The sequence below is a fragment of the Delphinus delphis genome, chromosome 4, assembly GCF_949987515.2.
Source record: "Delphinus delphis chromosome 4, mDelDel1.2, whole genome shotgun sequence".
NCBI classification, from domain to species: Eukaryota; Metazoa; Chordata; class Mammalia; order Artiodactyla; family Delphinidae; genus Delphinus; species Delphinus delphis.
The window spans coordinates 126,881,820-126,905,813 of record NC_082686.1 but is presented as its reverse complement, the minus strand read 5'-3'; the positions used below and the strand labels follow the sequence as shown (position 1 = coordinate 126,905,813).

The window sequence follows — 23,994 nt, the reverse complement described above, 5'->3', positions numbered from 1 at the left end:
CCAAAGGTTAAATAACTGGTTAAATATCGCAAAGATACTAGGTCACAGACCCAAGAGTCAAATCTAAGCTATCTGCCTCCACGGCGGGGACGCATGCCAAAATGCCCCCCCTTCTGGGCAGAGGGGTGGGACAGCGGGTCCAAGTCGCAGGCTGAAAGAGACTTCTTGATACCAAAAATGTATTCATGTACTATGTGCATAGAAATCACAAGAAGAGCGCTCGCTTCAGCAGCATGTATATACGTATATGTATATGTATAGCTGATTCACTTTGTTATACGCAGAAGCTAACACACCATTGTAAAGCAATTATACTCCAATAAAGATGTTAAAAAAAAAAAAAAAGAAATCACAAGAAGAAATAACTTCTATAATGAAAACAAGCGAGAGAGGATGGATGGACCCAAAATTCAAAAACCAGTGAGATCCTTCAACTACCAGCACTGTCATCTGGCCTCATGAACGTGGGACCCACCCATTGTGGCAAAATACTAAAATCATTATTAACTCCGCTGCAAATCATCATCATTAATGGTGCGACCTATATCTATAATGAAGATATTCCAAATGCAAAGCCAGATTCTCATCATAAGGGGGATTTGTTACATTCTTCTTTCCTAGGAGAGGGCGGGCAGAAACTATTTAAATAGATTAAGTCTAATTCATTTCTTATTCAATCGCTCAGTAACCTAATGATCTCTAGAAACTAACCACGGGTCAATTCTTTAACAAACGAAGAAGGAAAAATAATTGGCAACTACATCTGAGAAGCAGGTTTCCTTCAGAAATTCAGAAGGTACTTGGTGAGGTTGTTTGCTATTTTAAAATAAGAAATTTCTTAATACACATTATAAAACAGTACCATAAAAGGGATGGGGAAAAAAATCAGTGACTCATCACTGTAAGCAACAGCAAACAAAAGGGACTTGAAATCAGATACTGAATAAAGCTCTTCAATAGCTTTTTAATCTGAGACTAAAAGGACATGTTTACAAATGTAATTAATCACTCTTAGTCAACATTAAACAAAATGGTCATATCTGGACAAAAACATTATTCATATTACAGCACCAATAAATAATATGGGATAAGACATAGAGCAGTGATATTAGCAAGTCACACGGTTTGCAACCTGAAGCACATTATGGCGATCTGGATGAATTTCAAGAATTGCGTAAGGTAACAATTGGTCTGAACTGCTAACAGAGCGTAAGCCTGTTGTACACAGTCAGGAACAGTATTTCTAACAGTCAGAATCACCATATAAGGCAATGAGCCTAATAAGATTATTAACCACACACTCAGAAGATTTATTATTTAAATATAAATACGCATTCATTTTTTAAAAATCTTTATACATATGAATGTTTCCATGCGTCCATTTCCAAAAGATATTTGAGACAGCTGATTTTTGATGAGGGAAAGGGCAGTTTCCTGGTCTCACAACCTTAGAATCAATGTTGCTAGTCTTTAGGCCTTTGTGACATCTGAGAAACAAAACATGCACCATGAAAGCAAAAAAGACTTCCTTTTTTTTTTTTCTCTTTAATGCAGCAGTTAAAAATAGTACAAACAACTCCAAGTTCTGAGAAGACAGGAGGAAGATAAGAAAATTAAAACAACTGCTGAGTATTTAAATCAACTGTCATTAATTTGCCCTCTGCCAAAAAATTAATTTGCTATCCCTCACTTAAATCAACATCTAAATAATAACATGAATAAAGAAAATAGTTTTGAGAAATACATAACTGCATGATAACAGCAGTCATTTATGAGATGAATTAGCGTCACAAAGTAAATCCCTCCAAGTCCATAAAAAGTGCCATGTCTCTCAAACTGAAACTAATCAAAACACTAGACTTAATTTCCAAAAGTCATCACTGTATGGTACAATAAACTTTACTGCTTTCCTCTTGCGACGAATGAAAGAAATATACAGATGAGAAGAAGGGAAACATAAATTTCTAAAACGTGTTGCTAGGTTCAAATCACTTGACATCCAAAGTTGCCCAGCCAAGAACAGAACAATTGGCATTTACTAGGCGTTTACCATGTGCCACCATATGAAGTGGATTCTATTAGTAAGAGAGAATGACACTGAGGGAGGTTAAGTAACCAGTCTGGGGCCCCATCCAGCTACTCTACAACAAAGCCAGGATCCAAATCCTGGTCTGAACTGGCCTCAAGGTTGTGATATCCTACAAAGGCCAGATTTCTCAACTTGAAGATTTTCTAAGGTAAATACTACATTAAAATTGCCACACTTTTAAAAATCAGTTAGAGGTTATTACTGCAAATCAGTATGCCCACATCAATGTGGAACCTGTTCACGGCAATTATAAAGGGTTTTCCCTCCTTTTTCCAAAGTTACATCTGACACTTGTTTGTTCAGCTACAGGTACCTAAAATAAAACGACTTTTGAAAGAAGCAGCACAAAAAATAGAATGCACTAGTCAAGGATGTTGTTCCGGAACCATTTAGGACTCCAATCCCTATTCGCCCACCAAAGAGTCGGGTATGAGCTCAGGCGATTTACTCAACCTCTCTAAGCCTTGATTTCCTCATCTGTAAAATAGAAGAATAAAAAAAAAAAAAATTTTTTTTTAAGCATGTGTCTCATCAGCCATGGAAAATTTCTAACAACAGGGCCTAGCGGCAAAGAAGTACTCACGAAAAGGCTGAAGAAGGAAAAACAACACACAAACACACCGAGAGGCCCACCCCATCTAAACGGATTCATTACTGGCCCCCCTCGATAACAGCCCAGTCTAGGTGTCTGGACACACCACTCTCTCCCACAGCTATATGAATACAACTGCCCTGGTACTAATGGATTTAGTTTAAGAAAGAAGAAAACAGTAACTGCAAAAGATGAGCAACGCTCTCCCTTTGGGTGTCCAGCAGGAAAGCGCGTAACTTCTGAGGCACAATAAGCTCCGGCTGGGCCACGATCAAGACTCACGATAACTGTTGTAACACTTCAGCACACGGCACCTTAACGGGGAGCCATACCTGCGTGTTTTCCTAGTTCGCTTGACTTTTGGCCTCATCTGACCCTCCTATCTTGAGTCCCGGTTTTAAAAAGTGACTTTTTCTTAAACAACATTTAAAAAAAAAAAGGGGGGGGGCTTCCCTGGTGGCGCAGTGGTTGGGAGTCCGCCTGCTGATGCGAGGGACGCGGGTTCGTGCCCCGGTCCGGGAAGATCCCACATACCGCGGAGCAGCTGGGCCCGTGAGCCATGGCCACTGAGCCTGCGCGTCCGGAGCCTGTGCTCCACAGCGGGAGAGGCCGCAGCAGTGAGAGGCCCGCGTACCGCAAAAAAAAAAAACACAAAAACACCCGAAGCATTGAAACGAGCGCGATCTCTCTGACAACATGGTACTCAGCCACCTCACCAGGGCGAGTCAACCCCACCCAACTGCTTCCCCACTGAGGGCAGAGCCTTCGTGAAAATCCGAGGACGTAAAAAGCCTGATAGATCCAGGCTGTGCTTTATGGATTAAGCAGACTGTGCAACGGGTAGAGTTGTGTGTGTGTGTCTGTCTGTCTGTCTGTCTGTGTCTGTGTCTGTGTCTGTCTGTCTGTCTGTCTGTCTCTCTCTCTCTCTCTCTCTCTCTCTCTCTCTCTCGGAAGTCCCAAGGGATCATATTCCTTCCATCTGTCTTTCATGGTCTCCCTAAATCCATCACTCAGGAAGGACAGCAGCTAGTGTTTACAGAGTACCCGTTTACAGGCTATAAATATTGAAATGTTTCATCCATATGGTTTCCTGCCATTTTCCCGTCACCAGCAGACAGAATGCCCAGTTTACGAATGGAGAGACCGAGACTCATCAAGCTAAGTGAACTGTCCGTGATGCCACCAGATACACGCACTGACCTGCTGACTCGCCAGCTGAGAGCTCTCCTGTCAGCCGCCCACCCACCTGCAGCTGCGCGTAGCTCTTGTGCGTCTGAACCTGAACCACCGGTAAAACCCACAGACTGAACAGACCTCGTCACGGCCCTCGCCCCGAGCCTTCCCAGCCAAATCTTTCAGAGGGGTTGCCGCTTCCTGCCCACAGTCCCAGCAGCCTTTTTACGAGCACCCAAAAACACCAATTAAACATCTCCCGAGGGCTTGCTGGGCCTTGGCGCGGTGCCTGGAGGCTGGTGGCGTGCCGGTGACCAGGAGGAAGCTGCCCTGGGGCTGTGCAGCCCTCGGCTCACAGGAAGGGACATGGAACAAAGCACAGCCGTGACAGAAAAGACACGGAGCTTCTGCCTTGTGGGTAGAGGCCTGCAGCCGCACTGCTGCGGAGCCGGCCCGGACCAGAGCTGAAACAAGGCCTGTTCTGGACTCTCCATTCGAAAACGCCCACGTGAACTCATCACACCTGTCCAGGGAGCTAGATTTAACAGCAGGGGAAGAGCAAATGCATATCTGACGCTGTTCCGACCAGCTTCGGCCCCTGCAGCTGGTTTGGCCTTGTCATTACTCAGGAGAAAGTCTGCTTCCTCGGGCACCACAGAGAGAAGGGAAAAGGCCTCCTTTTGATTCTCCCTTCTATCCATGTCCTCAGGGCACCCCAAGACGCAGCTGCAGCTGCTTCTGCCCCCAAGCCCGACACAAACGAGGGGAGAAGCCGCGCGGAAGGAAGCGGTCTGGGGGCTCTGGAAGTTGAAGGGGGCACCTCCCGACCCTGCTGCCCAGAGGTGAGGTCGGCAACGCCACCCCTGCCTGTGGGTCACACGTGACAGACTCAGGCAGGGCTTGGAATCAGGAGGTCCTCACGGCCCCAAAGTAACCCCCTCGCGTGGGTATCGGGCTCCTCCACCTCTAGCATGCACAGCACAAGTGGTTCTAAGACACTGAACAGGAAGCCACCTGAGTCAGTGTTGCATAAAACACGTAGCAGGAACTGGAACGTGACAGGCAGCTGAGCAAACACGGCCCACAAGACATACGGCTTGGCCGGCAGAGTGGTTTAAGATTGGGAGAGTTTACATACAGATCTCCACATCCAGGTTCTCCCAAAACACGGGGCAATCAGGCAACAGCGGGTCTACAAGACCAAGCAGAAGCCGAGACAGGCTGCCCTGTTCAGAAAGGACAGCCCCTTTCCCGGCCACCTGGGCTCAGCAGCCCACCACACCTCTCGCTACACTGAATGGAAAGCCACGGAGCGCTAATCTAGAATAAGTAAACGTTAGGGATTTGGGTAAAACTCCCACCAGGGAACCATGCCGTCCTGACTCAGCACTAGGTTAGAGACCTCAGCGATCCAAAAGGACACCTGGAATTTCAGGTGTCCCTGCTGTCCTTCCAGACAGCTCACCTCTATGCATTAAAAAAAAATCTTAGTACTGTTGAGGCCTTTCAGCTAAGAAAAAGTCTTTATTACAAATAGAGAGACTTTCCGGTCTCTGTCCCAAAAGGACACAGCAACACTCTAACCTGCCTCAGTAAGCAGAGAATTAGGTAGACTTATCATCAGTGCGCTCTACAGGGATACTGAGGCATCTCTACTGAGACTTACTCACAAGGAGTTAGAAAACACACCCGGTCTGTACCTCACTCTCAACATCCTGACCTCCTACCTGGCATCAACGGTCTCAAACCTTATCTTTGAGATGCAAGGTGCTGACTTACAATTTATTTTAAAAAGAAGAATAGCCTGGAACAAATTCACATCAGGTTCACATGAAGGTAGGATAAGGAAAGGTTTTTGGTTGTTGTTTTATCTCTTCTTTCCACCTATGCGTTCTCAGAGGCGAGTATGAAAATCAAAGATATTTATAATCAGTTAACTATACAGTGTTCCTTCATACGGCACAGGGAAATACAGCCATTATTTTGTAATAACTTTAAATAGAGTATAATGCATAAAAATACTGAATCACTATACTGTATACCTGAGTCTAATATTGTAAATCAACTATACTTCAAACAATTAAGTTAAATTAAGTGTTCCTTCAAGATGGGTACCATGTGTTAAAACTTACCTCTGCATTCCTGATGCCTCCACAACTTGGATATACCATACATGCTTTCCATTGTAAAAGGAAGGGAAAATTTTTATTTCTCCCAAGATAAGGTTGAGAAAACATTACTGAAAATTCTGTCTTAATAGAGCAGTTCAGTAATGAGACACTGCTAGGAAAGCATAAAATAAAAATTGTCTGTGATGCTTAATTTTATGTGTCAACTTGGCTAGGCTATGGTTCCCAGTTTTCTGGTCAAACTCCAGTCTAGATGGTACTGTGAAGGTTTTTTTTTTTTTTTTAATAAAACATGAATAACGTTTAAATCAGTAAACTCTGAGTAAAGCAGATTATCCTCCATAATGTGGGTGGGCCTCATCTAATCAGTTGAAGGCCTTAAGAGAAAAAAAAGAAAGAAGAGGTTCCCTGGGTCTCCAGCCTACTGGTCTACCCTGCACATTTCAGACTTGTCAACCCCTACAATCACGTGAGCCAATTCCTTAAAATAAATAAACTTCTCCCTTGCTTTTATATTTTTTATATATATATATATATATATATATACATATATATATATATATACACACACACATATAAATATAATTTTCCCCCTATTGTTTCTGTTTCTCTGGAGAATCCTGTCTAAATAACTGTCTACAGATTTTTCAAAGACCGTGACCGCAAGGATTCATTCACTGCTGACATGCTAAATATTAGAACACATTCCCCTTAAATTAAAACCAAACCATTATATAAAATCCAATCACTAGATGAAGGATATTCTGCTAAAACTAAAATGATGGGGAGTGATGATAAAAGGGCTGAGAAAAATCTTTTCCACCAATATACTTAGATAGACCAGCCCAGCGGACAGTTCATTTTAATAATGGTGAGTTATTGTGGTCCAACAATAGAATGATTTCAGGGTGTAGACGCCTTCCTAAGATATTACACTTCACAGAAAAGGCTTTGCCAGAATTCAGTGAATAAAAAAGAAGAAAATATGCTAAGAAAATAAAAGGTGAAAAGAAGAAAAGAAATATTAACTCTACCTCTTGGTTATCCTTGTTTTGGTTCGCCCAGAAAATCTTATGATAAAGTGTCTCCATTGAATTGCTGGAATCCGTTCGGTCAAAGCAGTGTCGATCCAACACCTCCAACGTGTGCAAAACCCGACTAATGGTCACCCCTAGGTGCAGAAATTAAGCATGCAGTTAAGAAGGGCCAAACAAAGCCAGAGTAGCACAGTACAAAGTCATCATCAGGCGGGACAAAGGGAATTTTAAGACATTATCATTCTCAGCATAAAAGGATTGCCAACAAAATCAAACCTGACATTCTAGACAGCCCGGATCTAGAGGGCACAGACTGGAGAACGTCCTCAAAATGCACTAGGGGCTACGTCCAAGAGCGTCCTTATTCAGAACGAGGACTGATTTTCAAGAATGAGAGACACGGCAAAAAGCCCAGCGTTCCAAAGCGCTCCTTCTTCTGTGGTGTTCTGTACCTGCTGTTGACTCTTGGCACTTGTCAAAAGACCACCGAACTTCCACTGCACGGCCTCTTTGTTTGATCTGCTGTTCTACCTCATAAATCCTGGCCCGAACCTGAAAGATAATCACTTCTAATTAACTTGTGCTTGGAAAGCCCCAATGGCTGTCTAAATCATGTCAGGTTTTTCCACACGAGCAGAACATCCTCCAGTGAGCTACAACCTCGACTGCACTGTAGGAAATTCAGCCTGCTGCCCGAGAAGTGCATTTTAAAATTTACAAGTGCTGATTCAATGCCAGTTTTCGATAATAAATACCCGCAAAAATACATGCTTGCCAAAAAAATCTTTACAAGTGAAATATTTTCAGGACATCAAGACAGAAAGGTAAAAGCTCTAAAATACCATCTCTGGGCCATCTTCTGTGCATGAAAGCAACTAGCCACGCTTTATTAATTGAAGAAAACTGCTTGGTTTAACAAAAAAAACAAAAACAAAAAAAACAGAGCTCTTGTTTAAGTATTTGTCATGGTCCTGTGGTTCAAGTTTCTTCAGTCTTTGAACCCAATAACCCAGCACTAATAAAAACATATAATAGTTACGAAATACCCAGACTCCTAACTCTATAGTGTATGACTACAGTAATATATAGACTACTAACTCGGGATGTCGCGGTCATGTACGGTCTCACCACCGTAATTACTGTCCGGGGGGCAGAGCTGTCCACAAGAACAGCCCAGCAAGAGGGTGAGAAGAAAAGGAGCAACGTGACAAACTTCTGCAGTTCAGAGAGGCTACTGACTTCCCCGAGGTCCCCTGGAGAGATGGCGGCAGAGCTGGGAACGGCCCCCAAGAACCTGAGTGTGCTGCAATCCAGGCTTAGCCCACTGTGCTGTGATGCCTCCCAAGAATGAAAACACCCAACAAACCACTGGAACAGCAAGTCTACCTGCTGGTTGAAGGCCGTGTTCCCGCCCGGCATGGGGAGGCTGGAGGGGGCCACCTGCAGCAGATCCAGGGGCGAGCCCGGGTTCGCACTCTTATTGTCATTTGTGGAGTAGTTCCACACCAAGGCACTTGGGCAACAGAGAGTAACAGTCTGGAAATAAAGCAGGAAAATCCAGACGTTTAGAGGAAGGAGAAGAGTATCACAACAGCTTAAGGGTCATAAGCAAATTACAGTTTCCAACCAGTGAGTTTAAAATATGAACGTCTTACCCCATTCTCAACGTTTCAAGGGATGAGACAAAAAACTAAGATAGAATTATTCTTTTGAATAGGAGGAAATACACCTATTGAGAAATTAAGGAATGTTATCATCTACAACCTGGGAAACTTAATAAAAAAATGCAATAATTGTCATTTTAAAACTGTCATTTCAATTTATGTCGTGCAATTTAAAAAATGAAATGGAATCAGAATATGTAATTTCTAAGGTTGTAAAAGCTAAAAAGATTTTTTTTTTTTTTAAATCTCTCAAATAACGGCCTCTTAAGTGCTGGGCAGGCAGTAAAGCTGGATGGGGGGGGCGGGTGGCAAACTTCTTCTATAAAAAGCCAGTTAGTGAATGTTTTAAACCTTCCAGGCTACCTATAATCCCCGTCACATACTCTTCCTTTTTGTTTCAGTAATGCACTGAAATGTAAAACCTATTCTTAGTACATAGGCTGGACTTGGCCTACAGCTTGTAGCTTGCCTACCCCAACCTTGGACCCCTGTAGACACTTTTCACTCAACCTCACTTGCGCTTTCTACGACCATCTTACTTATACATCACAACAACCTCACGAGGTAGGGAGTGGTGCTCCCCAACTGGACCAAAGAGGCATATGAGCCACAGAGGACGTGAGCAGCCGGCCCGAGGTGATTTCAGCACACAGGCCTGGAATCACTATGCTAATCCCGCTGCCTCCTAACTGTGGATTAAATAGTACAGCTCCTATTGAATTAAGCACTCACTCTGTGCTGAACACTGTCCCGGAAACGACAGTGTTAAGAACTGTCTCCATCCGCCATCCACACACGGGAAAACAGAGCCTCGAGGTTAAAGTTACTAAGTGGCAGAGAAAAGGCTAGAATCAGGACTGTAATGATTCTGAAGAAGATGCCTTCACCATGATGCTACCGTGCCGCTCAACCACAAACTGCACCCGCCTAGAGAATGAGCGCAATAGTTCTTTTCTAAAATGCAAACTTCATTATTAAAAAACTAGAATCTGAGGCCAAGGAGACATCTTCGTGGAAACCAGATGGCAGATGTGAATAACGTCAGTCCCTGACCCCCACCAGTGCATCTGTCTCCGCTGGCCCACACCCTGATCTCCTCCGTCCCATCCGTGAGGGTGTGGGGTTCTCGCCTCCTGTCCACGAGGGAGCCCTTCCCTGTGCTCTTAATTCCGAAGCCGCCAATATCCAGGGCACTGGTCCATCAAACACCCACCCCTCTGCTCCTAATCTTAGACTCGCTCTTTACCAGTTTGCCCTTAGCTTAGGAATACGTTCAAGTCTGTCCATAAAAAAACAATTTTTTAAAAAAAATCTCCACTCACCTAGCAGGAACCTCGATCTCTTCCCTTTATAGGCACGATTCTCAAAAGAAGAGGGATCTTTTTTTTCTCCTCATTCTCCATCGTTCCTCAACCCACCTGAATATGGTTCCTCACCCACCATTCACTGACCATCAGTGACCACCATGTTGTCAACGACAGTCTCAGCCATCTTCTTATCAGACATCCCCAACCCACCGGCCACTGCCCACTACTCACTCCTTCTGGCAACTTTCTGCAGTACCTAGAGAGGCAGTTCGGCATGGTGGTTAAGAGTGTGGACTCTGGGTCCAGGCTGGGTGTGATTTCCAGCTTCGCCACTTACTTGCTGTGTGACCTATGCCACCATTTCATTATTCCTGTTACGGGAGTAATATTGGCTCCTTTCCCATAGGACAGCTCTGAGAACTAAATGACACAATCTATGCTACAACTCAGAACAGTGCCTAAAACATAATAAATGCTATTAATATCATTACAGTTGAATTATGACAATATTATTCTCATCATCTTTGTTTATAGCAATACTCTCCCCACCGTTCTTCTCTCTCCAGTCTGGCCACACTTTCCTGGTCACCTCTGTGAGCTTCCCCTCTGCTACCTCTTAACCACGTGTGCCGCTCGGGTCCACAGGTCGTCCCTCACTACCAACTCTTTAGGTAATCGCCCCCCTCTTGGGGTCCTGACCAGCCGAGTGGCCCTGAGTGACCCAAATCCACACACCTGGCCCTGTCTGCCCGCGTCTTCAGAATCAGACATGTAACCACCTCTTGACCATAACCACTTGGAGATCACAAGGGATAAGACAGTCCAAAACTGAGCTTACCTCGGATCGTCCTAACTTACTTTTTGCCTTGTCTCTCTCTCCCCCACCTCCCCACTCCCACAGATCTTCCCTCTACTGTGGCCAAAACAATCTAACCAACCACACAGCTGACCACGTCACTCCCCACATAAAACCCTCCAACGACATCCTAATCAGAAGGCACAGGGGGTCTTCTACACCCTGACCCCCAACAGATTTCACACTTCAGGTATTCTGTTCAGACCAACCTGCACACAAGATGACTGATCAACCCTCTGGGCCTTTTCCCACGCTGTCCTTCTGCCAGGAACACTTTAAACCCATATTATAAGCACTGGTCAGGATCACTTCCTTCAGAAAACCTCCCCGAATTCTAGGTTGGCCTAGAAGTTCCACTTCTCAACTCAGCCCCCTGAACATCCCTCCACCAACCAGTTCCTTGTCACAGAACATGGAAACTGCCCTTGTATGAGCCTGTCTGTTTCCGGACAAAACAGTAAACTCTACCAGAGTAGAGGCCGTGACTCCGTAGCCAGCCCTGTCCCAAAGCCCCTGAGTAAAGAGCAGGACACATTAGGAGCCCGAGGAATGTGACCTGTGTGCTCCTAGAGCTACGACAAGGCTGCATCTCACACCTGGTGGCAACAGCCCAGCTGCCGACATGCTACTAGATGTTCAAGCAGTGCTGCCTGGCAGCTGAACAGAGCCTGGTCAGCCTTTTGGATCTTAAAGACTCCCAACTCCGTTGTTTCCTGGACTGAATGTTAACATAAAACAGGAAGGGCCAAGGACTTACCTGCAACATACAACTAAGTCCATAAACCAGGGGGCCGTGCTGTGCACAGGAGAGAAAGTCGGAGAAGGCCAGCTGCACGGGGCTCATGCCGGGGCCGGGGGGGCCGGGACTGGGGGCCCCGATGCCCGAGCTGTTTGGTCCTATCATCATGTGGGGCGAGTGGGCGGCAAGGAGGTTGGGGCCATCGCTAAGCAGCAACGCAAGACGCCGGGCACAGAAGTAGGCAAGGCGGCGGGACAGGTAGGCCGACTGGACAAACTCATCTGAATACTGGGGAGCACAAGGACACCAGACTTCAGTCACGTCCTAGGCTACTGGGTGAGACAGCTATCGTCATACAGGCTTTTCTTCATTAAAGACAAACAAACAAACAAACAAAACCCTTCCAAAGTGCTACATAGACTGGCGCTGTCCAACAGAAATATAACGCAAGCCACATATGTAATTTTAAGTTAAATTTAAAATTTTAATGGCTAGTAGCCATTAAAAAAAAAAATCACAGAATGATGTATTTTATTCAGCCCAATATACCTAAATCGAAAATGCTATCATTTCAACACAGAAAGTATTAGTGAGATATTATATACTCCTTTTTCCAGACCAAGTCAGAAGCCTCGTGCGCACTTTAAATCAAGAGCACGTCACAACGTGAACTTGTCACATTGTCAAGGGCTCACGAGCCACGTCTGGCTAGCGGCTACTAGAGTGGACAGCACAGATACGGATGTCTCAGGGAGGACACAGGGCACTAGTACGGTGTGGTCTCTGGGAGGGTACTGGGTGAGAGAGAGAATGACTTCTCAACTCGATACTCTTTCATATTGCTGGAATTGTCAAATGCATGAACTACCTTTCCAAGAAATTTTTTTTAAATAAATTTCATCCAGATAGCCTAAAGTTTAACAGATCTTAGGCCAATCATGAAAATAGGAAGTTCCCACCCCCAGTGGCTCAAAGAATATCAAAAGAATGTAGAAGATCCTCTGTATCCTTACAAAGAGACGATCTGTTTTGTTTTCACAGACATCTGTGTGAACAAGGAGACAGTATTTCAAGAGCTGTTTGCTCAGCTCAGGGAAGGGGGGAAATCAATGTGGGTAAGAATACTTGAGAGGAACACGTGGCCCAGCAAATGACTGCTACAACTTACAAGAAGCCTCTTATCACTTCAAGTGTTGGAACATCAAGACCTTTTCTCCTTCCATTTCAAAAAGAAAATTTTTCCTCTTCCACCTCCACTTACCTCATCATTCTCATCAGACTCGTTCCTTGCCCATAAAATCAACTGGCTCATGGTTACATGTACTGTACCTGCAGCATTAGTGGTAATAAGAGTTTAAGAAGATCGTCATCCATTGGTCTGATCTTTTCTAACACATCCAAGATCCATGTCAAATATTCGTGTTTTTCTAGCATTCCTTCCTTAAATGAACAAAGAAAAATCACACTAATAATGTTAAAACAAAACCAACTAAAACTCAAAAAAGAGCAGTCTTATGTTTATGCTTAAGTGTAATTTTACTATTGTTTTTGTGGTTGTAGTAAAACATGGTCTCCTTGATCAAAGTTTCAATTCTAAACAAAGCAGAGAACTGGTGCTATTCTGTATGGTTGACTGGAGGGTTCTTTTGTTGTTGTTGTTGTTCTTTGGGTTTTGTATATCTGCTTCATTCTAAATTGATAAAAATTAATTCCTACAAGAAAGAAAATTCAGAAGCTTTCAGACTCCCAGGGCACGTCCAATACCTGGCTAGATTTCAGGGTTCTATGAACTCATACTCATTGGAGGAAACTTGGCCAACGGGAATAATTACAAAGGACAAAAACACCCATCGTACTATCATCTCAAAAAAAGAGGTTGGAAATCCTATCAGATCCAAGGCCCCTTAGTAGCCTCCTTCTCTATCCTAAAATGAATTTCAGCTACCGTAACCTACCTACGAAATATAACCTTAAAAGTCAATATAATGGCCTAATCATCTGTAACATAAAGAAATAAAAGGAATTTGTAATAAAATAATGTATAAATATTCTGACATAACTACACTAAAAAACAACATACCCATAAATTTCCAAAATGCCTCACAGGGTTGGTGTAGCTCCTCTTAACATAAGCAATGTTAACATCTTCATCTATTGTCTTCCTATGTATGTACATATAAACACACACATTCTTTATGGCATTCCATGCACGCACATATTTAATGTCATATTATAACCTTGTATTATGATTCACATCATAAAAGAACCTTCAAGATAGAAACAAAAAGCTATGTTTTCTGGGAAAGCCACTTAAACTTTTATGGTCATTCTGGTTAACAACCTTAGTAGTTAATATGAAGTCCTACTTTGTTCCCAGCAACTCTGACATATCTACGTATCACCAGTGGTCCACTACCATGGTTATCAGTGACTTGTGTAAAAATATACTGCTAAATTATAGTTTCTATATTTAAAACATTACAGCGACACCACATTGACATGATAGCAAAGTGTTCACTTATTGCTAATTTCTCTTTTTTTTAAATGCTTACAGTCAAAAAAAAGTTAAAAGGTTAGCCACAGAAAAAGTGCAATTTATAATTTTCAGACCAATAAAGTAAACTTTAAGTTAAAGAAATAAATAAAATGGAACCTGGCATGAAGAATTAAGAGATGGTGAAGGCAAGGTTCAAAAGAAAAAGTATCTTCATAAGCATGACTTCCAACGACTACATAATGTCCATCCTCAAGATGCTTTTGTTAGGTACCTGTACCCTTATCTCTGCACATGCACACCTGCACATGTACATACTAGAGACAGTTTCATGTTTCAGAATAAGGTGAATTAAAATATGATGAACTTTTAAATTAATGTCCCAGTTAGATTCATCTGTTCAGGACCTACCTAACTGCTTCCAAAAAAGAGATACTGATCTCAGTGTTCCTAATACATAAAGTAATCCTTCCTAAAATACTAAGCATGCTGAGAGACACTTTTTTCAAAGATGCAGACCAAATCCTCAGCTCAAAAAAAGTCATAAAAGCTCAGAGCAGGCACCGAAGTAGTCTTCTGCTAAATGGAACTAGAATTGGTTAAGAGTTGTTTTTACTGATTTAAAACTAACAATGCTACTTCCCAAAGGACCGGCAAAGTTTCCTACTTTGAGCTCTTAGAGAAAGTTGCTTACCACCTGGAAATTGTAATTGAAGTTCTAAGGAGGGAAATTTAGAAACCACACATCCTTTCTACCCCCTTCCTCTTTGATCAAGACAGCAGGTCGTGAACGTCTATGCTGGTAACACAACTCCAGCTGAACACTCGTCCTTCCTCCACGCCGGGAGTAAAGATCAATCGAGGCAAATAACGGCACAAGCGCCCTCTTCTGGTCAATATGATGTACATCAGCGTGTCAGGATGGGAGTTCAGTCGTTCCTCAATGCCCTTACCCCTCCTCTCAACTGCATTTTAAACTGCAGCTGAACAAAATTAAGATGACCTTTCATTGGAATAACTAAGCTCTAAAGGAGATCTATAAGACAGGAGGCATCAGCACAAAAATTTTTTTGAATTAATGCCTCCAGTTTTTGCAAAGTAAATGGCTTGGGAGGATTACATTTAATAGCGCAATTACAAACCAATTAACGGCATTAAAAGAGCTGGCATCATTGAAAGCTGGCGATCAATATGTATAATAGGAAGCTGTCATCTCAGGGCAAAGGTGTTACCTTTAATATTAATTTAGTGTGAGATATGTCAGATGGCTTTCTTTGAATGTATTAGTTCATATAGTGATATAATTTAACGCCCCCCTCCAAAAAAAAAAACTAAACTGTAAGGAATTTGCTCTCCTCTTAAAAGCATGCTAGCAGCCTTTGAGTTTCGTGGGAATGTTACCTGGAACATGTGGAATGCCAACTTTTCGTTGTACTCCCACTGCCTCATTGCTTGTTCCACGTCGGGTGGCACAGGGACAGGGCCATCGCCTGCGCTGGAAGCTAGGTGGTAAAAGTCGGAAATCTTGGCCAACTGCTCTCGAAGATACCTGGTAGATATTTGTGTCCACTCTGCATTTAAAAAAAGAAAAAAAGAATCCATTTCCAGATACGATGACTGTAAGAACTTTTTCTTCCTTTCTGATTATCTTAAGGATATACTTATTAAACAAACATCTGTTACACAAAAATGGCTTTGGAAAACGTATGCAAGCACTGTTCAGAAAGGCACACCCACCCCAAAGCCCTTAAGTAATGCAAACTAGTGTAATGTGCCTGCCCCATCGGCTGGCAAGGACGCCTTGCTGGCCAGCTCTTCCCTTGTCCCTCTGTGACCCCTGACCTAAGAGAAGAGATGCCCACACTCATATAAAAATATACCAGAGGCACAAGCAGGGAATAGAACAGGGGAGGTGAGCACTTTAAGAAATCACAATTCCAGACATAGAGAACAGACTTGTGGTTGCCAAGGGGGAGGAGGGTGGAGGAGGGATGTACTGGGAGTTTAGGATTAGCGGATGCAAACTATTACATATACAGAATAAACAACTAGGTCCTACTGTATATAGCACAGGGAACCATATTCAATCTCCTGTGATAAACCATAATGGAAAAGAATATGAAAGAGAATGTATATGTGTACATATAACTGAGTCACTTTGCTGTATAGCAGAAATTAACACAACATTGTAAATCAACTATACTTTAATAAAATTAATTTTAAAAAAATAAATTAGGGCTTCCCTGGTGGCGCAGTGGTTGAGAGTCCGCCTGCCGATGCGGGGGGCGCGGGTTCGTGCCCCGGTCCGGGAGGATCCCGCGTGCCGCGGAGCGGCTGGGCCCGTGAGCCATGGCCGCTGAGCCTGCGCGTCCGGAGCCTGTGCTCCGCGGCGGGAGAGGCCACGGCAGTGGGAGGCCCGTGTACCGCAATCAATCAATCAATCAATCAATCAATCAATAAATAAATATTAAAAAAGAAACCACAATTCTACTACTCCAAAAGAATTCAAAATCCCCCCAAATGCAGCTCTCTTAACGGTACATTTTTCCGGCTCCAAGTCAGGGTTCAAACATGCCTAACTAAGGTGTGTTCTGTTTCTGTCAATCTGTAAGAGGACTGACTTTCCCCGCAGGCTGGCCCCAGATAGCGTTCCGCCCTGCACTCCCCCACCCCTGCCTGGGACACAAGAGGGGCCGCCTCTTGGACAATCAATCTGGACCTTCAGTTATTCTACTCTCCCCAACCAACAAAAGATGCCTCAGAACTCAATCAGAAAGAGTAGTGAGCGACAAAAGGTAGGAAACTGGGGAGGAAACAGAAAATGTAGCATTAAAAAAAAAAAATCACTAAAATTATTCAAAGTATCCGCCACACGGTCACAAATTAAGTCAATGTGTTGCCTTTGACTGCCGTGAAGGATGTGATGCCAACTTTAGCCCATTCTATGGATAAAAATGTAATAATTGCATGCTCACAGCCAAACTTCCCCAAGGATTAGTGAAACAGCATTTCAGAAGAAATCATTGTACTGAAATATTACCACACAGTGCTGTTTTCTCATTATTTCGGCAGTAGTTTCTCCACCCTTCTTATTTTTAAAGGAACCTACCTTGACAAAAAGAAGAGTAGAAACTAAACATCTATTAGAAATTGAGCGTTTTGATTTTATTTTTTAAGTACTACTAAAATTACTTGACAACAGTACCCAGAGATGATTAATGACTGCTAAGTTTTGGTCTAAACCACTTGTTCTAATTGTGTCTTAGTTAAAACTGAAATTCAAATGCACACGTTAAGCACTGCTCCAGTAATAAGCCACTGCAAAAAGATGAACAGATACTAAGTCAACATTCTGTTCCTGGTATTATCGTTTTTCAGAAAGCACCACCGATAACAGATATTATTGTTAAAACTACTCCCTCGTCATTAAAAACCAAACAATAAATTATCAATGTCATCATTTTCTGGTGCCCCTGTTATGGACTAATCATCTCATGACTCTCACTCGTTCAGCAAAGCAAAATACCAACCATCAGATGAGAGGAGTTTAGCTTAGCTATAATAAGCAGAAACAAAAATAACAAGGATCCAAATCCTAGCTTTTGTGTGCCAAGCCTTGCTATTAACTCACTCTCAGTATGGTACTATTCTCAATGCCCCCTCAGAATATTTTAGCTTCAAGGGCTAAAAATAACATACACATTCACACACACCCCTACTTTGTCTAGGGTATATTTTCTTTTCAAGATTGTTTTTTTTAAATATAGAAGAAATACGCATTCACTACAGAAAATTTCTAATGCAGATATGACGAGAGAAAAATCTCATAATCATTAAACAGTTTTATATTTTTTGTTTTCTTTTTTCCTTCTTGTGTGCTTGACTGTTTACATAAATATATGCATAACTTTTTAAGGATCTGAATATATCATTCCACAATTTGAATTACTTTTAAAATTCAAGTGGAATTCAAATATAGACCTCTTGGTCACGTATTTTAACTTTAACCGTATTTAACTGACATTAAGTTACCATATCCATCAGACCGATTCAGAGACCTGGGACTGAAGAGAGTCCAGTGTGAACTAATATAAAAATTAGGATGCACACAAAATTTTCATTAGAAACAAAAAATAACAAATAGCCACTAGTACTGCACTCCTTAAAATTATTAGGTTCACGGGCACCTCTCATGCTTAGTTAGGACTGATCATTAAAAGGGAGAAATGAGGGCAGCAGCGGCAAGACACACAGCGGTTCTCAGCCCTGAACGCAAATGCCATCACCAGAGGCTTTTACCAAACGCCAGTGTCTTCGGCCCCATCCCACCAGATTCTGATTTAATTGGGCTGGAGTGGGGACCCAGTCCTAAGTGATAAAAAGGAAACAGGAACGGTTAGAGATCTTAGGGAAGGTGGGGGAGCAAGGTAAGGAGGTTCAAAGGTAGAAAGATGCAGAAAGCGATGAAAGAGGCTGCTCTGAAAGTGGACCAGTTCTAAAATCGAGCAACTCAGAGGCTCTGGCTACATCTCTAGTTCACTGATGTCAGGTAGAACTCAAGGTCCACGAAGCCAGATTATTCGAAAGCTTACGAACATGAATGTTACTGACGGTGGGTCAGGGCTCAGCACTGAAAAGAACGACCTGTCCTTTTCACAACACTCTCCCTGGCATCTAAGAATCCTGTAGCCACTGTTCCTCTTTGTGGATGCCTCTCCCCCCAAACAGAAGGGATTTCAGAGGCCACGCGGTTCACCCTACCGTACAATAGATCCAGGCACTGCGGGCGTAACTCAAGGTCACACAGGTACACCAGAAGCACACAAACAGGTGTGAGATGCCCCACTCCAGGACATGAAAGTACATAAATTGATAAATCCACGATAAGTGAGAAGAGAGACTGTCAAGTTACATTAAAAGATGATCTCCCAGGGCCTGGAATACCTACAGTATTAATAAGAGAACTGGGAACTCAGCAGAGGAGGAACGTCCACCCTGGGGGCAAACACAGAGCACCCCAAATGCAGCAACGCTCACGGAGAGGGCGTCCTGGCAGCGCGACACAGCAGAGACGCAATACAGGGCCGCACTGAGCACTACCGGTAGAATGAACTTAGGGACAGGATGGCCCTGGGTCCAAGTCCTAGCTCTGCCACTGAGTCGTGAGCAAGGCATCTAGCCTCCGCTAAACCTCAATCTCCTAATCGCTGCAACAAGGATCAATAATACATCCAGGTTGGGCCTCCCTGGTGGCGCGGTGATTGAGAGTCCGCCTGCCCATGCAGGGGACACGGGTTCGTGCCCCGGTCCGGGAAGATCCCACACGCCGCGGAGCGGCTGGGCCCGTGAGCCATGGCCGCTGAGCCTGTGTGTCCGGAGCCTGCGCTCCGCAACGGGAGAGGCCACAACAGTGAGAGGCCCGCGTACCGAAAAAAAAAAATAATAATAATAATAATACATCCAGGTCAGTTACTGTAAGGATGAGTTACTTAGCACAGTGCCTGCACTGCAGAAGCGATCATCATTATTATTGGTATGAAAAGTTTTTAGAAAGGAAACTAAAGGTTAGACCTTGACTGCCCCTGATGTTAGACCCTGCTTCTGTCTCAGCTGAGCTGCAATGCCTAACATAATGCTCTGGATACGTGTTTATGGAATCAACCAACGTCAATTTCATGGTTCCAAAACCTTCGCTGGATCTGCAGTCCTTGATGAATTGAGGTCAAACTCCTTAGCTGGGAATTAAAATCATGTCAAATACTATCTACCATTACATCCTCATACACACTCAAGGTGCTAGCTCAAGGGGTTTTCTCTCTCACTCTCACGCCTATGATGCTCTATCGACAGGACCTTCCACAACCACCTGTGTTCAGGGATGGGAAGATTTCTGGGCCCAATGCAAATGTCACGTCTCTCGTGTAGCCTTCTCTAGTCTCTGGACACCACCCCACCACCTAGCGGGGATCTCTCTCTCTTCTCTAACTGATGTATTAGAATTTCCTCCGTCTCTTTCATCCCTATAAAACTATTCCTTACGTGCTCAAGATCTAAGTATTGACTTGAGTCAATACACTATAAGGTCCTCCCAAAATAAAGCGACTAAATCAAGTTCCTCCGCAATTATTCTGCCCATCAAATCTTCATACAAACATCTTCGCTTTCTAGTTTAAACTCATCACTGCAGACCTAGAAGGTTTCAAACACCACTGTAGGGAAAACGCCAAATTCCCTCTCTAGTGCACTCCACCTTTATTACAACCAATGCAACTGGAAGCGCCTGTTCATCAGCGTGCTACAAGGGGCCCACGCAAATACAGAACTTTCTATTCTTTTTAGTAAACTTCCTGTAAATATAAGTATAAATGTAAACTTGACACACACACACCCTAATATACATATACGCTTTAATTTTATGAAGGCTTATTTTCCTTGCTAAATTCTTTCCTTTTATCAAAACCAGTGGGAACCCACTACATAAAATAGATGCAACAAAGATTGCTTTGTAAAAACTCCAACCAAGTCCAGAGATGAAGGTGCACATCTTTAAAGTGATCCACTTGAATCAGCACTTAAGTCAATTCCAATGACAGGCTCCTCAATGGAAAAACCTATATCCTCAAACATTCCCCCTGAAGCTACACCACTACAATGAAAGGTTCTTGCCTCTCCACAGTGAGAACGAACAGACCGCTTCTCAAAACTGCAGGATGTAGAGGATTTAACCAGCCCGACTTTGCCTTCGGTGCAGACAGATGGGAGGGTGGGGAGGGGGAGAAGGAAAGTTCAGTATATATAAGATGCTGCACCCTCCATCTGTGAGCCCCCAAGAAAATGACTGAAAGATTTTCTCGTTTTCTGTTGTTAAAATGCTTTCTGGATCCAAGGATGCCATCAACAAAGTGAAAAGGCAAACTCACAAAATGGGGAGAAAATATTTGCAAATCATTTATCTGACAGGGGACTTGGAGCTAGAATATATAATGAATGATTACAATGCAATAATAAAGAGGTGAATAATCGATCTATTTTTTTAAATGGGCAAAGGATCCGAATAAACATTTCTCCAAAGAATACAAACAAACGGCCGATAAGCACATGAAAAGGTGCTCAATGTCAACAGCCACCAGGGAAATGCAAATCAAAACCACAAGGTACGACTAGGACAGGTATAAACAAGAAGACGGATAATACCAACTTTTTGGTGAGGATGTTGTGGAAACTAGAGTCCTCATACGTTGCTGGTGGGAATGTAAAATGATGTAGCCACCGTGGAAAACAGTGTGGCAGCTTCTCAAAAGGTTGAACATAGAGTTAACATATAACCCATCAAGTCCACAACTAGTTATACACCCAAGAGAAATGAAAACATACGCCCACGCAAAGATTTGTACACACTTATAGCAGCATGGTTCGTAACAGCCAAGAAGTGGAAGCGATTCAAATGTCCATCAGCTGATGAATGGGTAAATAAAATGTCTGATATGCCTCTAATGGGAATACCACTCAGCCATCAGAAGTCATGAACTACTGATACTTACTACAACACGGATGAACCTTGAAAACATTATACTAACTGACAGAAACCTGTTTCAAAGAACCACATATGTTATGATTCCAGTTAGATGAAATGTCCAGAATAGGCCAATCTATAGGGCTGAGGGGGGTTGATGGGAAATGGGGAGTGACTGCCAATGGGTACGAGATTCCCTTCAGGGTGATAAAAATATTCCAAAATGTAATGATGGTTTCACAACTCTGTAAACACATGAAAAACCTCTAAACTATATACTTAAAATGAACTGTAAAACAGTATAAATTGTATCTCAATAAAGCTATTACATAATTTTTTAATGTTTTCTTGAAATACCTTACTATCAATAAAAATTCATCCGCGTTTCATGAAGTAAAAAAGGCTACTCCGCACGGATGAAAAGTAATCCGCGACGAAAGGACGAGACTTTGAGGGGCCCCGGGAGGAGGTGTGGTTAGGGAGGAGAATAAGGGTAGAAGCAGGCGTGGCCAAGAGGGTGAATAGTCAAACCTGGGTGATGCGTAACAGGAACTTTATCACATTCTCCTATATTTGTCTATGTTTGAAATGTCCATAATGAAAGGCTTAAAAAAAGTTAATCAGTTGAATTCTATAAAACGATTCACAGGAAACCGGAAATCCCGTATTCGGCCACTGGTCAAACTTGGGGAGTGAAAGGCGGGGCGGGGAACAGAGTGCTGGATAAAGACGAGCCCCAGGGAAAACTGCTGCCTCAGGGTGACGGGAGACCAAAGGAGAGTCACCCCACCAGCTGGAATGTTGGTTCTGCTGAATGGGCGGTTAGTGAGATCAGGCCCTCTGGCTGAAAAGCAGGAAACGTACGTGTGTGTGTGCAGGTGGGGGGGGGGGGGGTGCTGGAATGGGTAGATGGGCTGTTGTCACTCCGTGGAAATGCTATGGTGCGATAAATTCCTGAATCTTTTTTATGCTTTAAGTTTTCCTCTCACTTAGAATTAACTGTACAACACTGGGGCTAAATGGCAAATACTGAATATCTGGTTTTGTCTGGATGAGTAATTTTACCATGTTATTTTTAACTGGCTATTTCTCTCTGGTTTTACTTACTGGAAACGACAGTAAGTACTGTCACTTGGGGATCAAGGTGACAACTCAAGAAAAAATAAAAATCATGGGCATTTGGCAGCAAACATTAAATGCCTACGGAGGGCCAGAAGCTCTCCCGGGGTCTGGAGCTACAAAGGTGAGAAGAAAGCAGTGCCCACCTGAGGTGATTCATCCTTGAGGTAGACACACAGGGACACAGATACTGACAGCGATGAGGTAAGCGCTCTGACATGCCATGGGACACAGGGGATGAAGCAAGGGGATGCTTTAGCCCAGTCTGGAGGGAAGGTACAAAGGAGTTCCACAGGCAGAAAGAGCAGTGTGTAAACATCCCAGGCCATGCGGACAGCAGCAAGGCAGAGGGAGAAAGGGTCAGCCGTGAGGCGAGGTAGGTGGCCCAGGCCAGAGGTCCTCAAACGCGATGGCACAGAATGGTCACCAGAGGGCGCCAGTTGGCTAAACATACCGATTTAGCTTTGACTCTGAGATTTCCACCCTGTGAGTCTGGACTGGGGTCCAGAAATCTGCGTTTATAAACAATAGCCCAGGCAGTGACAAGCTATGGAGTTTGATCTTTTGCCACGAATGACTCAAAGCCATGGAAGAATTTTAAGCAAAGGAAAGAGGAGATCAGATATGTAAATTAAGATTCTCTCTCAGAAGTTGCAGGAGGGGGTGGCAGGGAGGGAGACAAATTGAAAGGAGGCTGCAAAGTCCAGTGAAGAGATGGCTGAGGAGGGTGCAAAAAAAGAGGTAGGTAGAATTGTAAGCAACCTGACGGTGGAGAGGGAGAAACAGAGAGGGGTGGGCAGCTTCCAGATCTCCCTGTGGGGTAGCTGAGCAGATCACGGTGCCACAGAACGGGATGTGGAACAGAGAGCCGGGAGGGGGGAGGGTAAGGGGGCTAAATTCAATGCGTTTGTTTTCATGAACGTGTTGTTTTAATTAAACCTTTATTTTGAGATAAGCATAGATTCACATGCACTTGTAAGAAACAATATAGAGAGACCCCACGTACATTTTACTTACTTTTCCCAAATGTTAACATCTTGCAAAACTACAGGACAATATCACAACCGGGATACTGACACGGACACAATCCGCCGATCTTATTATTCAGGTGTCCCAGTTCTGAGTGCAGTTTTGAACACTTGGATTTGAGGTGTCAAAGATATTCATGGGAAGATGTGTCCAGGGGCAGGTGGATACACAGGTCTGACATTCAGAAGGCTCGGGGTGAAGATATGGATGTGGGGAACTCTATCATACGTGGGTTCAATGCCTTAAACGACGG

At 43.5% G+C, this 23,994-nt stretch overlaps 1 protein-coding gene across 1 annotated transcript in view; it reads right to left on the bottom strand.

Annotated features, from left to right (window-relative positions):
• The window catches only part of MED12L (mediator complex subunit 12L), a 308,809-nt gene that overhangs the window by 221,039 nt on the left and 63,776 nt on the right, over window positions 1-23,994 (bottom strand). Inside the window, exons 6-11 of the mRNA XM_060011436.1 lie at window positions 15,482-15,651; window positions 12,916-13,026; window positions 11,605-11,874; window positions 8,407-8,556; window positions 7,473-7,572; window positions 7,018-7,154 (exon numbers count right to left, since the gene is read on the bottom strand). Of these exons, the coding sequence (XP_059867419.1) occupies window positions 7,018-7,154; window positions 7,473-7,572; window positions 8,407-8,556; window positions 11,605-11,874; window positions 12,916-13,026; window positions 15,482-15,651 (938 nt within the window). The remainder of the gene's footprint in view (window positions 1-7,017; window positions 7,155-7,472; window positions 7,573-8,406; window positions 8,557-11,604; window positions 11,875-12,915; window positions 13,027-15,481; window positions 15,652-23,994) is intronic.